Source organism: Lepus europaeus, chromosome 21 (genome assembly GCF_033115175.1).
Source record: "Lepus europaeus isolate LE1 chromosome 21, mLepTim1.pri, whole genome shotgun sequence".
NCBI lineage: Eukaryota > Metazoa > Chordata > Mammalia > Lagomorpha > Leporidae > Lepus > Lepus europaeus.
In genome coordinates this window covers 24,274,014-24,288,501 of record NC_084847.1, presented here as the reverse complement: position 1 = coordinate 24,288,501, position 14,488 = coordinate 24,274,014, and the positions used below count along the sequence as shown (strand labels likewise).

At 46.0% G+C, this 14,488-nt stretch overlaps 1 protein-coding gene across 2 annotated transcripts in view; it reads left to right on the top strand.

Moving 5' to 3' along the window:
- LOC133750211 (exportin-6) overlaps nt 1-14,488 on the top strand; it is a 123,467-nt gene that overhangs the window by 72,055 nt on the left and 36,924 nt on the right. For both annotated transcript variants that reach the window (XM_062179667.1, XM_062179666.1), the window contains exon 9: nt 3,096-3,205. In XM_062179667.1, coding sequence (XP_062035651.1) covers nt 3,096-3,205 — 110 coding nt within the window. The remainder of the gene's footprint in view (nt 1-3,095; nt 3,206-14,488) is intronic.

Genomic DNA, 14,488 nt, shown 5'->3' with positions numbered 1-14,488 from the left:
TAGCTTTACCCGCTACGCCACAGTGCTGGCCATACCATGAACCTTTTTATTTATTTATTTATTTGAAGGCCTCAAAGAGAGGGAGAGACACAGAGAGAGAGGTCTTCCAGACCTGCTGGTTCACTCCTCAACTGACTTCAATGGCCAAGACTGAGCCAGGCCCAAACCAGGAGTCAGGAGCTTCATCAGGGTCTCCCATGTGCGTGGCAAGGGCCCAAACACTTGGGCCATTTTTCACTGTGTTTCCTAGGGTATCAGCAGGGAGTTGGATCAGAAGTGGAGTTGCCAGGTTGCGAACTGGCATCCATAAAGGATGTGGCGTCCCAAGCTACAGCTCTACTGTGACACCATGATGTACGTGCCCTGGATCAGGGATTTTAAGAGCCACATTCTTGTTCTCATTCTTTTCCTTATTTGTCTTGTCACCTTGGTGTAAGTGACTCTACTTTAAGATGAGAAGAAGACAAATATCTTTCTGCTCTCCAAGACTGTTAGATCAAATAAATCAATGCCAGTCAAAGCTAAACACTGTAAGCCCTTTAGCTGCTTAAAGAGAACCTGTCAGGGAGCAGTGTAGCAGTTATGACACCCGCTGCCATGTTGGAGCACCTCGGTTTGATACCGGGCTCCAGCTTCTTGCTAATGCAGACCCCAGGAGGCAGCAGTAACGGCTCAGGTAATTAGGTTACTGCCATCCATACACATCTGTTTCGACCTGTGGCCCGCAGTCCTGATACATCCCCTTGGATTCTCACTGCTTACCAGAACCCTCTGGTTTTGCTGTGCTTTTGCCTGACATAGCCCAACCATGGCTGTTGTGGGCATTTGGGAAGTGAATCAGTGGGTGAGAAGTCTCTTTCTGCTTCTTAAATAAGTAAATAAGTGAACAAATGAATGAGTGAGAAGATGAATAAAATTTTAAAAAAGAATAAAATTTTAAAAAGAATGAATAAAATTTAAAAATGTCAGTGATCCATTAGCCCTGAAATCTGAAAAGTAAACCTGAGCATATATACAGGTACATTTAAAAATAGGTCTATGAAGATCCTGGAAAGTTAAGTGACTCCAGATGTGGAGTCAGCCTGCCATGTTTTGCCTTTCCCAACCTGTGTGTGCAGTGATTGTTGCCGTTCAGGTCAGGGGCAGCTTGGGCCCGGCGCAGCATGCGGGTCTGAATGTGAACGGTGGTGTTCCACATCGTGCTGGGCTGTGTCTGCTAACCTTTGCTTCCAGTCTTGAGCTGTACAGGAAATCCTTAATCTGTTCCTTAATCGAAGCCATGCGGATGGCATGCAGGACTGTAAAGTACTTTGACGTGGCCATGAAGGCTGGATTCACGTGGTGTTGCTTTGTAAAAAGCGCTTGCGCATGCTCTGACCAGGCGTGTTCCATTGAGGAGACTGGCGGGTATTTTCAGATGAAGGAAGGACAGCTCACTCAAGGGAGGCTCAGCAAGTTGACCAGCTACCCATATCACTTCTGCATGGCTTCTTAGATAGGCTCCTGCTTGTTGTCCTGGTTCATTTCATGTCACAGACGTCCTGGTTTGCCAGGTATGAGGTGGAGACAGGGTGTGGTCGTCTCGTTTCCTCAAGTTGCTCCTGTCCGTGGCCCTCATGGAGCTGCACAGTCGTGTTCTAGGGCTACCCTTTGGGTTGTGAGGTTGGACCTCACCTGTTTTTTTTTTTTTTTTTTTAAAGATTTATTATTTATTTGCAATTCAGAGTTAACATAGTGAGAGAAGGAGAGGCAGAGAGAGAGAGGTCTTCCATCTGCTGGTTCGCTCCCCAGTTGGCTGCAACGGCTGGAGCTGCGCCTACCTGAAGCCAGGAGCCAGGAGCTTCTTCCAGGTCTCCCACACGAGTGCAGGGTCCCAAGGACTTGGGCCATCTTGTACTGCTTTCCCAGGCCATAGCAGAGAGCTGGATCGGAAGTGGAGCAGCCAGGACTCAAATTGGCGCCCATATGGGATGCGGCACTGCAGGTGGCGGCTTTACCCGCTGTGCCACAGCGCTGGCCCCTCACCTGTTTTTTTAAGCTATGGTTTTTGTGGCTCAGAGTTCAGCTTAGGTGCAGAACTCTCACTGCATGCTACACCCAATGTTTTCCCTTGGGCAAATTTTTTTTATGGTTTTGGAACTTTGGGATTTCCTGTGGCTCATCAATTGAAGGAAACTGATCCAAGAAGATAATAGCATTATTTCTTTCCTTGTCTCATCCTGACCCAAGTTTGAAGTTCAGTGAGGCAGTCACTAGCAAAGCCAAAGGCTTCTGGGAAGTAGTGAGAATCCGAGTGGGTGTGTCAGGGATCCGGGGCCACAGGTTGAAAATGGATGTGTGTGGGAAGGCTCATGTGTTGGAGAGTGTAGCGCGTGAATTTTGTGTGAAATAGAATCGTAAGGCTCTTGAGAAAGTAACTCAGGCATGGGCTCTACATGGTTGCTCTTGCCTTCTCCCTTTGTGCCCACCACTACTGGGTTAGAGGTCGCTGTTAGCCTGTTTGACAGCCCTACTTCTGCAAATGTGACAGTGCCCTGAGGGTCAGACTTAATGAGCTCAGTTTTCAGTCTCTTACATTGGGAGTCTGCAAATGTTACTTTCCAGACTCTCAGTGTATAAACCTGTCACCTTTGGAGCCACTGAACTTACTTTTGGTGGTAACAAACCATTTTCTGGGCTCACTTGCTCCATTGATCAAGTTACCTAGGATGCAAAAGGATCTGATCCTACCCTGATCTTGAACAACTCTTGTTCTTGGATCTTGGTTTTTCTCTAAAACAGATTTGACTTGCCTGGTCTGGAAGAGCCTTCTCCACCAGCCTCAGGCTTTAAGATCTTGGCCCATTTTGCCCTCAGATTGTCCTGCCAGGTGTCTCCCCAGTACTGTGCTACCTGGTATGCTAGCCTTGTTAGGTTCAGTAGGGCCCAGTGGTGAAAGTTGATGGATTAAAACCCACTAGTTAGGACTACTAGGAAACTAAGGGAGTCTAGGCTTATGGTTTCACCATTCTGGTGGAAATGAACACTGGTGTGTGTGTTTCTGAAGAATAGTTGCATGAAGTAATCTCATTGTCTGGATTTCTTTTGTACCATAGCCTACTCATGAAGGTTACTTCTCTTGTTTGGATATCTGGACGCTCTTTTTGGACTATCTGACAAGTAAAATTAAAAGTCGTCTGGGAGACAAGGAAGCAGTTCTCAACAGGTAAACCCCAGAAACACTGATAACTAGAGATAGTCACTGTCACCACTTACTCTTGTGGCCTGAAAGGGCAGCCTGCGGTGCGACCAGACCTGTCCAGTGAGACTGGGCCACGGCGCTGTCTGGGCAGTGATACTACTAAGTATCTTCTTTGTTTTTGTCTTTTAAATATCCTATTTTCTTGACTTTTTTTCTGATTAAAAAAGTAATATATATTGTTAATCTTTAAAGTGTGATATTGCTTTTGTGGTATCTTACTTTTTTTAAAGGCCCTTATTTTAGAGATACAAATAAGTACCTACATTTATTGGATGAAATGATGTGACATCTGGGGTTTGCTTGAAATAACCCACTGGGGTAGGGAGGGAAGTGGCGGTGTGTAGAAGAGGCAGAGCTGGCCCTGGCTTGATCATGATGTGAAAGTTGCCTGCTAGGAGCTGGGCTCACTGTGTTTTTATTCTTTTCATATGTATTTGAAAACTTCCTAAATAAATTAGTAAATACCTGTCATGAAAAAATATATTTATTGTTAAAACTAAGAAAAGATGTATAGGAAGATGTAAAGAAATTAACCTATAATCAAACACTTTTGAGATAATCTCTTGTACTTGTTTTTTTTTTTTTTAATTATTATTTATTTGACAGAGTTAGACAGTGAGAGAGAGAGACAGAAAGGTCTTCCTTCTGTTGGTTCACCCCCCAAATGGCTGCTACAGCCGGAGCTGTGCTGATCTGAAGCCAGGAGCCAGGTGCTTCCTTCTGGTTTCCCATGCAGGTGCAGGGGCCCAAGCACATGGGCCATCCTCCACTGCCTTCCCGGGCCACAGCAGAGAGCTGGACTGGAAGAGGAGCAACCGGGACTAGAACCCGGTGCCCATATGGGATGCCGGCGCCACAGGCTTTGGATTAACCAAGTGAGCCACTGCGCCGGCCCCTATTGTATTTTTTAATACAGAAAATGGGGAGAGATTTGGTTTCCTCCCTTGTGTTTCTGAAGTCCATTTTTCTTGCTTGCAGGCAGAAAATTGTTTCCTGTACAATATAATCTTAGTACCCCCTGGGTGTCAACGAGAGGGAGGGGAAATTGGAGATTCAGCATGCTAGGAAAATAAAGGAAGGGTCCACTTAGGGAGGAAGTAAAATGGCTGCTTTTCTCAGTGAGATACATACATCATATCCTCAGGATGCGGGCAGTTAGGAAGGAGACAAAACGCTGTCTTTTACATTGTAGGTGCAGAGTGGTTTCCATGTAAATTAAACCCAGCTCTTGGATTTCTAGTGCACACGTGCAGTCAGAGCCGGAGAGTACTAAGTAATCTAGCTCTGGGCACTTGATCGTACTTACTTAAGAGGGTCTGCAGGTCTTACGCAGTTTGGGCGTGATTCTTACTTCTTTGCATAGTATGTATGTATGTATGCATGTATGTATGTATTTTTAAAGATTTATTTATTTGAAAGGCAGAGTTACAGAGAAAAAGAGAAAGAGAAATCCTCTGTCTCCTGGTTCATTTCCTGAATGTCCACGATGGCAGGGGAAGGCCAGTCTGAAGCCAGGAGACCAGGATTCCATCTGAGTCTCCCACGTGAGTGCAGGGGCCCAAGCACTAAGGCCATCCTCCACTGCTTTCCCAGGTGCATTAGCAGGGAACTGGACCCAAAGTGGAGCAGCTGGGACCCGAACCAGGGCTCATCTGGGATGCTGGTGTTGCAGGTGGTGGCTTAACATATTGCACCACACTGCTGGCCCAGCACAGTATTTATAAGAGCAGTCAGATTAAGTGGTCACTGTGTGTGAGACATGTTCAGTGGGTGAGGGGGTTAGAATAGTGTGGATGCCATCACTGCGTTTCAGGCAGCCCTTGGTCTGAATTCTGCATTTGTAGCTTCTGTGTAGCCACTGAGATCTTCTGTGTTGTCATTTGTAAAAAGGGGAGGATAATTGTTGAGACATTCAATGACATAATGAAATAGCATATTAAGACCACCTGGCACATTGCAAGTGCTCAGTCTTTGGTGGTAGAGTTAGCGAACACTGTTGCCCCAGAAATGTGCCGAATGGAGTGGGCTGGAGACGAGAGACTCCCCCGCACATCTACAGCCATTTCAAAGCCGCGGTTCTGTGACTTGTTAAGATAAAGAGATATTTGCATTGCAAATTTAAGCATGTTTTTGGGTGGTAGTTCTCAAACATTTTTGTGATTGCAGAATAGCTTCCCAGTTGCTGTGGTTTCTGTTCACATGTGCTTAATGCTAGCGTTCTGTGTTCCTGTATCAGATACTGTTACACAATAGTAGATCCTGTTTTTGGTGAAGTGGCCAACTTAAGCAATTTTGTTTTTGAATGAGTTGTTGACTAAAAGGTACTTCCACCCATATATTTTTCTTGTATGCTGAACAGGTATGTCTTTTGCTCCTGTGTTTGTGCCTGATATTTCTATATTTAGTAGTAAATATATATAGCTTCCAGATTGCACAGGCTTGTTGAGAGAATCAACTGAAGAAATGATTACTATGAAAATGTTTTTTAAAGCACCGTGGGAATGGGAGGTGTGAAGAATATAGTTCCACTGAGAAAATCCACAGCAGCAGCCTGTTAGTATGAAGTGCTCACTAGTGCAGACCGCTGTGCCAGTAGAACTGGCAGTAGTCTGGAGAGATGAGACTCCTTGTCTGCTTCTGCTCAAGTCATATGCTGGTCACATTTCCCCTTGCAAGGTAGACATGCTAATACCGCTCCTGGAGGGTGGTCAAGATGTAAGGAAGCCCTGTGTCTAAAATCCCTGGTTCAGTGTCTGCCTGTTGCTGTGTTGATACCAGCAGCAATAAGTAATAGAAATTGTCTCCTGGCTGTGCAGGGGTTAAGGGACAAGGCCGGTGGACAGTTAAAAAAGGCCAGTAGCCACTTGCAGATGCTGGCCTGCTCGCCCAGGCGTCTGTTCTGCTACTGTGGTTGTTAATGGTGCAGCCTGAACTGCTTTAAACATGATGATTGTTTACCACTGATCATTTGACTATCATTCTAAATGAGACTTTCAAATTTTTTTCACTAGGTTTTTAAGCATATACTTCTGTATAACAGTTTCATACCTTTAGTAAGCAAAGTAAAAAACTCTTCAGAGTTGGTCTGTGGTTTTTGCTGTTATGGGGTGACCAGCATGTGAACTGCTTGTCCTGTCAGACACTCCCTAGTGGTCTAGGGAAGGAGATTGCAAAAATGTGGGTGTCAGTCCACTGGGCTGCACAGAGGAAATATTTGAGCTTCAGCTTATAATAAATTTTTAGGGACTGGCGTGGCATAGTAGGTTAAGCTGCTGCTGGCAAAGCCTGCATCCTGTATTGGAATGCCAGTTTGAGCCTTGGGTGTTAACACTTCCTTTTTTTTTTTTTTTTTAAATTTGACAGGTAGAGTTATAGACAGTGAGAGAGAGAGACAGAGAGAAAGGTCTTCCTTCCATTGGCTCACACCCCAAATGGCCGCTGCGGCCAGTGCTGCGCCAGTCCGAAGCCAGGAGCCAGGTGCCTCTTCCTGGTCTCCCATGGGGGTGCAAGGCCCCAAGCACTTGGGCCATCCTCCACTGCCTTCCCGGGCCACAGCAGAAAGCTGGCCTGGAAGAGGAGCAACTGGGACTAGAACCCGGTGTCCATATGTGATGCTGGCACCACAGGCTTTGGATTAACCAAGTGAGCCACGGTGCAGGCCCCATGTTACACTTCTGATTGAGCTCCCTACTGGTACACCTTGGGTCCCTGACACCCATGTGGAAGAACTGGATGGAGTTCTAGAGTCTTGGCTTCAGCCTGGCCTACCCCTGCCATTGCTGTTTGGGGGAATGAAACAGTGGATGGAGCCCCTCCTTACTCTCTCTCTCTCTCTCTCTCTCTCTCTCTATCTCTCTATCTCTCTATCTCTCTATCTCTCTGTCCCTCTCTCTGCTTTTCAAATAAATAAATCTTTATCATGTATTTTTGGTCACCCTTATGTTACATGTGTATGTAGATGTGCTCAAACCTTTTTTAAATATGTGTGTGAGAATGCACAAGTGAGAGAGAGCAGTGCTTCCATTGAGCTCGTTCCCCAGAAGTCCACAGTGGCTGGGCCAGCCTGACGCTGGGGGCTGGGAACCCACTGCAGATCGCCCACAGGAGTGTAAGTACCCAGTCACTCGGGCTATCCCCACTGCCTCCCAGGGTGCTCTTTAGTAGGAAGCTGGAATTGGGAGCAGAGCTGGGACTCAGCCCCAGGCACTGTGCTGTGGAATATAGGCTCCCAAGCAGCAACTTCACTGCTAGGCCAAACACCTGTTCCTCAAAAGCTTTTAAATGAAAGTGTTGAAAGCTTGACAATCACCCCAGTATATCAGAGAAGTTCTGTTTTGCCACAGTAGCTGGTAAAGAGTGCTGGCTGCTGGTGGTGATGTTTATTTTAGCTGAGAGCTTGTAGAGGTGATCAGAGGGCTTCCAGTAGTGACATCTATCTGGGAGAAGATGGAATGCTTTGGTAGTCAGCGTTTGTTTCTTAAGCTGTAATTTCAGAAGCAACTGATCTTGCAGGAAGCAGTCAAAAATGTTTTCTTGGTGTCTTAATTGGGAAACGTAGGTGTGGTTAAGTCACAGAGGCAGCACTCAGTTCCTGTCCCTTGTGGTTTGTAGGTTTTGCATCATTCATCACAACAAAGCGGTAGGCATTGTAGGCTACAGATTTAGAAGCACAAATGTACATGGGTTATTCTTGGTTATAGGAACTTGGAAGTCGTAACTCTGTTTGTTCCTGCTCAGTTGAGAGTGTTCCAGAGTTTCTTGACCAGAGCTATAGAGAATTGCAGTTGTTATTGGGGTGAGCCTTCTGCCATATACCCTGCTGAGCAGAAGTACTGGGGGGCTAGATTGTCCTGATTGCCATTTTGAGTTGGTGGCAAGGCCTGGATTTCAGTTTCCCTTTTCCTCATTCCTATCTGGGGATGGTTGTGCCTTCCTCTTAAGCTGTTGAGAAAATGGAAGGGATTAGCGTGTACAGGGTACTCCCACGGACAGTAGGTGCCCCATCCATAAACGTGTTCTTTCCCGTTCTCTGTCACTCCCTTTCCTTCTTGCTTGTCAGTGTGAAGGGAGTTGCCCGTGTATAGGAGATGAGGACACCTGAGCGTGTGAGGCAGCCTGAAGTCATTGCATCATGTCCTGTGAGCTCCTTCAGCAGGAGACTGCTGGGGGTGCTAGGGGGTGCTGGCCACCGCGGGCACAGTGGTGCCAGGTGACATTTCACTGGGCTGTAAACAGAGGAGTGAGCGTGGGTCACTCTGCTTACTAAAGAGGAAGTGCTGCTGTCACACATGACATTTTGGTTCAGCTGATAGAAGGTGTTACCTAGGCTTACATCAGAGCTCTGACCACTCTCTAGCTCCTGTGAAGAGAGATCCTTGCTGCTGACTTCTCCAGAGAGCAAGTGAATGTGGCGTCAGTTATTTTATTGGGTTGAAAAAACTCAATATTCAGGATTATGCTTCAGTCTGTTGTTAACTAACTTGGAATTTTATTTGTACATTTGTGTTTTTTCTTTTTTGGTTCAGTTCATTTATTGTTTATTCATCTTATTTATTTATTTATGAGTCTCAAAGAGACAGAGAGAACCCTCGTCCTCTAGTTCACTCCTCAAACGCGCATAATGGTCAGGGCTAGGCCAGAGCCCAAGCCCAGAACCAGGAGCCTAATCTAGTTCTCCCACAAGGATGGCAGGAAACCACTAACTTGAGCCATCACCTGCTACCTCCCAGGGTCTGCATTACCAGGAAGCTGGAGTTAAAAGCTTGGCCTGGGCATCGAACCCAGGAATGTGGTAAGCAGGTATTTTATTTATTTTTTTTTAAAAGATTTATTTATTTACTTGAAAGTCAGAGTTATACAGAGAGAGAAGGAGAGAGAGAGAGAGAGAGAGAGAGAGAGAGGTCTTCTATCTGCTAGTTCACTCCCCAATTGGCCGCAACGGCTGGAGCTGCGCTGATCTGAAGCCAGGAGCTTCTTCCGGGTCTCCCACTGCAGGTGTAGGGGCCCAAGGACTTGAGCCATCTTGTACTGCTTTTCCAGGCCATAGCAGATCAGAAGTGGAGCAGCCGATCTCAAACCAGCACCCATATGGGATGCTAGCACTGTAGGCAGCGGCTTTATCCACTACACCACAGTGTCAGCCCCAAGTAAGCTGAATTTCAACCATTATCTTCTTGGCTAAAGGCCCACTCTCATTATGTATTTATTGAGTATCTGTTATGTAGTTAGCTTTATATTTGTAATTTTATTTCATCCTCAGAACTTGTGAGCTGTATAGGTTTATCTCTCTTGTGTATACAAGAGCTTTTTTGTTGTTGTTGTTTATTTTAATTTTATTTGAAAGACCAAGAGACAGAGGCATCGAGACAGAGAGAGATCTTCCATCCTCTGGTTCACTTCCCAGATGCCTGCAAATCTGGGTTGGGCCAGGCTGAAGCTGGGAGCCTAGAACTCAGTCAGCATCTCCCACATGGGTGACAGGAACCTAACTACTTGAGTCATCATCTGCTCCCTCCCAGGGTGTGCATAAGCAGGAAGCAGGAATCAGAATCAGAGTTGGGACTCGAGCCCAGCACTCTGATATGGGATGTGGGTATCCTGAGCAGTGGCTTAACTGCTGCACCAAATGCCTGTCCATTGTGTATAGAAGTATTTAATCTGATCAGTTGCCCTCTAAGCATTGCTTTGGCTTTATCACATTTTGATTCAATTTAAAATCCTTTCTAATTTCCCTGGATATTTCTTCTTTGCTGTTTGATTTCCAAATATTTGGGCATTTTCCACATGTCTTTTTGTTACTGTTTCCTAGGTTGATTTTATTGTATTCTGTAAGTATAATTTGTGTGTTTTGGATTCTTTCAGATTTGGTAAGGTTTATTTTGTGACCCTGTCTCCTTGGGAGTTGTTTGTTGTGCACTTGGGAGAAGAGCGTGTATGAGTGTCATGCTGTCATAAGTGGAGTGTTCCACAGTGTCAGGTCAGGTTGGCTGTAGAGGTGACATGGGGTATCTTTATTCTGACTTCCTCTGTTGGATACTGAGAGAGGTGTGTCTCTCTCATGTGTCTCCTCTCAGTTCTCTCAGTTTAGCTTCATTCTCTTAGGGCTCATGTTAGCTGCCTTTGCATTTAGTTTTCCTTTCATAGTGCCACTACTGAGTGTTTGGCTGTAGATTTCTTTCTGTGGGGTTTTGGTAGTTGCTCTGGGTTTTACAGTACATATGCCTATGTTTTCCTATCAGCATCTTACCGCGGTGTCTCTGAGAAACCGGCCACCACATGCTTCATGTTGTGTTTACCACGCTTTTATCTATGTACTTTTTTTTTTTAAGATTTATTTATTTATTTGAAAGTCAGAATTACACAGAGAGAGGAGGGAGAGCGAACGATAGAATGAGCGAGCTCTTCCATCTGCTGGTTCACTCCCGAATTGGCTGTACCGGTTGGAGCTGTGCTGATCCAAAGCCAGGAGTCAGGAGCTTCTTCCGGGTCTCCAACATGTATGCAGGGGCCCAAGCACTTGGGCCATCCTCTATTGCTTTCCCAGGCCATAGCAGAGAGCTGGATCAGAAGTGGAGCAGCTGTACTTGAACCTGCACCCATATGGGATGCCGGCACTGTGGTTGATGGCTTTACCCGTTATGCCACAGCGCCGGCCCCTGTCCATGTACTTTGAAAACTTGATCAGTGTTCTGATTTTTGCTTTCATTAATCATCTGTATTTTAGAGATCTTAGGAGAGAAATAGTCTATTATTTTCTCTCAAATGCTTGCCAACTCTCTTGCTTTTCCTTCATTCTTGGAAGTTACTGCTTTCTTTTCCTTATCATTTACCTTCTCTAGTACCACAGACCAGGTGACTTCAAACAACAGACATTTATTTATCTCACAGCTCCACAGGCTCCCAGTCCCAGGTCATGGTACTGGCAGATTTAGTCTCTGCTATGATTTTTTTGGGCAGCTTGCAGGTGATGGCTTTCTTACAGTGAGCTCACACACCCAGCTTCTGTGCATGTGTGGGGAGGAGAAAGTTCTCTCCATTATAAGGGTGCAGTCCTAGTGGATTAAAGTCCTACTCTTATAACCTTATCTAACCATTGTTGCCTCGTTATAGGCCCTGTCGCATTGAGGGTTAGGAGAGGATTGGGTGTCAGCACTGGGGAAGGGCAGGCCCGGGACACAGTTCAGTCTGTGCCACCTGCCACCTGAAGAGCCTCATGGAGGTTGTCGCAGTAGCAGCCTGAAAGTCCTCAGACTCCCACCTCTGTGTCACTGTCAGGTTGTCATCTGTTGGTGGTATTTCCCTTGAGAAGTGGTTGGTGACCCCTCTGTGTGTCATGTCACTTTGGGATCTTCTCATGTTTTTTCTACACCTGCACAGCACACGTGACGGTGCTGCGGATACCACAGCCACAATCCAGCAGCTAGGATGAGAAGTGGGAGAGCCCGGGCAAAAGAACTTCTCCCAGAAGCTCCACTCAGTGGCTTCTTTTGATCCCATTGATCTTTCCATCAAGATGCTTTCAGTTGGCCTCAGTGCAGTGCTGTCTTTCAAGGCAGAAGAGGAGAATGGGTGTGGAGAGGGCAGGCACCTGCCATACTCTTGTGCTCTCCCAACCCCCACTGCGTGCTCTTGGGTTGTCAGCTTTCTGTGTATGCGTTAGCCTGTTCCTGAGGTGGGGCTTTGTTTTCTAAGTGGTTAAGTACTTTTTTTTTGCAGCCAGAGTCACCAACTGCCTCTAAGAATTTTTGGTCTAATTTAGGGTTATCATTGTATACAAAGTCCAGGAAGACAGTTATGTAGGTGGCAGCATTCATCTCTTCTTTGGTCTGTCCTCTGGTCTTAAATGGGTTTTCTTCCTTAGAAAAACTGTGAAAATGTTTTGGTCTGTCACAGCAGTGTGTAGCATGAAACTTCGGTAAGGAAATGGCAAATCTAAGCTCCAGGCCTGTGCGTGGGATCTTACACCTTCCTCTGAAGTCTACTGAAGTGGGGTTTGACTCTGTGGAGTGATTTTCCCCACAGATGTCGCTAATTTACTAATTTTTTTTTTAAGTCATTTTCCCTGTCTGCATTCTTTGCTGGGCTGTGCTCAGTTGTCCATCTAGCATTGGACTGGTGTTTGTTTGGCTGTTCAGTCATTTGTCAGTAAGAGGGAATGTCGTTGGGGGTGAGGTGGATGGGCAGTGTCTCTGTTTCTGGTTAAGAAATGAGCTCTTGGGGCAGGTGCTGTGGTGTAGTGGGTAAAGCCGCTGCCTGCAGTGCCGGCATCCCATATGGGTGCTGGTTCGAGGCCCAGATGCTTCACTTCCGATCCAGCTCTCTGCTATGGCCTGGGAAAGCAGTGGAAGATGCTTGGGCCCCTGCACTCACGTGGGAGACCCGGAAGAAGCTCCTGGCTTCAGATTGGTGCAGTTCTGGCTGTTGTGGCTATCTGGGGAGTGAACCAGCGGATGGAGGACCCCTCTCTCTCTCTGCCACTCCTCTCTCCGTGTAACTGTGACTTTCAAATAAAATAAATAAATCTTAAAAAAAAAAAAAAAAAAAAAGAAATGAGCTCTTATTGCTGCCAGACTCTGAAGTGTGAAAACTCTTAAGGGTTTGTGTAACTCTGACAGCATGGACTACATTTGGTCTTTGTATTGTTGTTCAGCTTTGGTGGTATATATTAGTTAGGGTCATCAGGAAAACAGAGACCACTCTTAATTATTTTAACAGAGAATTCAATGTAGGAAATGGACTAATTAGGTTTTAGGAAGGGGACACTGAGGGGCCTGGTGTTGTGGCGACATCGGTAAAGCTGCTGCTTATGATGTTGGCATCCCATATGGGTGCCAGTTCGTGTCCTGGTTGCTTCAATTCTGATCCAGCTGCCTGCTAATGGCCTGGGAAAAGCAGCAGAGGATGGCCCAAGTGCTTGGGTCCCTGCCACCCTTGTGGGAGATCTGGAAGAAGCTCCTGGCTCCTGGCTTCAGCCTGGCCCCAGTGCTGGCTGTTGTGGCCATCTAGGGAGTGCACTAGTGGATGGGAGATTCTCTCTCTCTCTCTCTCTCTCTCTGTAACTCAGACTTTTAAATAAATAGGAGAGCACTGAGCTAACACTGATAAGATGAGGAGTACAAAGGAAAGAGGTTGGAGTTGACAAATCTGGAGGATCAGAACGGCAGCCTGTGTAGCTAGGGTTCAGATCCAGGAAAGGCCCACCCTGCTGCTGCGGGAGTTCAGAGGAACTGTGGAACGAGGATCCCTTCCTTTAAGGAGAGGGAGTGGCCCAGCTTGGGGTTCACGGTTTGGCTGGTTCTGGGCATATGGGATGTGGCTGGAATTGGAACCGATTGCTGTTCTCAGCTGGCCATTGCTGGGGCAATGCTGCCAGGATGGCGAGCCCACAGGAAGAGTGGAGCGCCCTCACCCCTCCCCTGCCTTCCGGTCTTCATCCCTTGTCCCTGTTGGTGGTGCCGAACAGGATGGGCAGATGTTTAGGCAGCATAGTTCTTGAAAATGAGTGGTTTGTTGGCCCTTGTGGGAGGAACTGTTGCCTATGACTTGCTTACTTCTGAGTTAGGTTCTCACACGTGAGTGATAGACATACTTAGGATTCTGAGTATTTATTTATTTTTTTTAGAAACTACTCTTTGTTACAGACCAAAGGGTCAGTTTTCCTGAGCCTTTTCCATTTCTTCCTCTGCTTTCTAAGTCTTCTTAGAGGATTGGGTAGAGCAGGCTAGAAGCCCATTGATGGTTTATATGTAGGGAGCACTTGAGATTTTGAGTACAGGAACCCTGGATACAAAATTGGTAGCTTTGTGACTGTGGGCAATTCACCTTCTGTTAACTGTTTTTTCCTCTTCAGAAAAATAGTGATGATAGCACCTGCCACTCAAAGCTGTCAGAAGCACTGAGTCATTGGATTGATGTTTCTGTACAGTGCCCATAATCTAGACTAGAGAAGATGATAAAGGATTCAAAATGCTACAGTAGAAAATGTCTCAACACGAAAGAGGGAAGTAATGGAGGAACTGAGGAATATGAGACGTGGAGAAAGCAGAGAACAAGTGTCCCTTGTCACTGATTACATTAGCTGTAATGGGTTAAATTCTCCAATTAGAGGCAGAGATTGGTGCAATGGATTAAAACAACTATGATTCACCTGCATAAGGGACTCACAGTAGATTCAGAAACAGGTTTAAAATAAAGGGTGGAAAAAATACTCCATGTAATATATTAATACTATATTAATTAATTAATAGT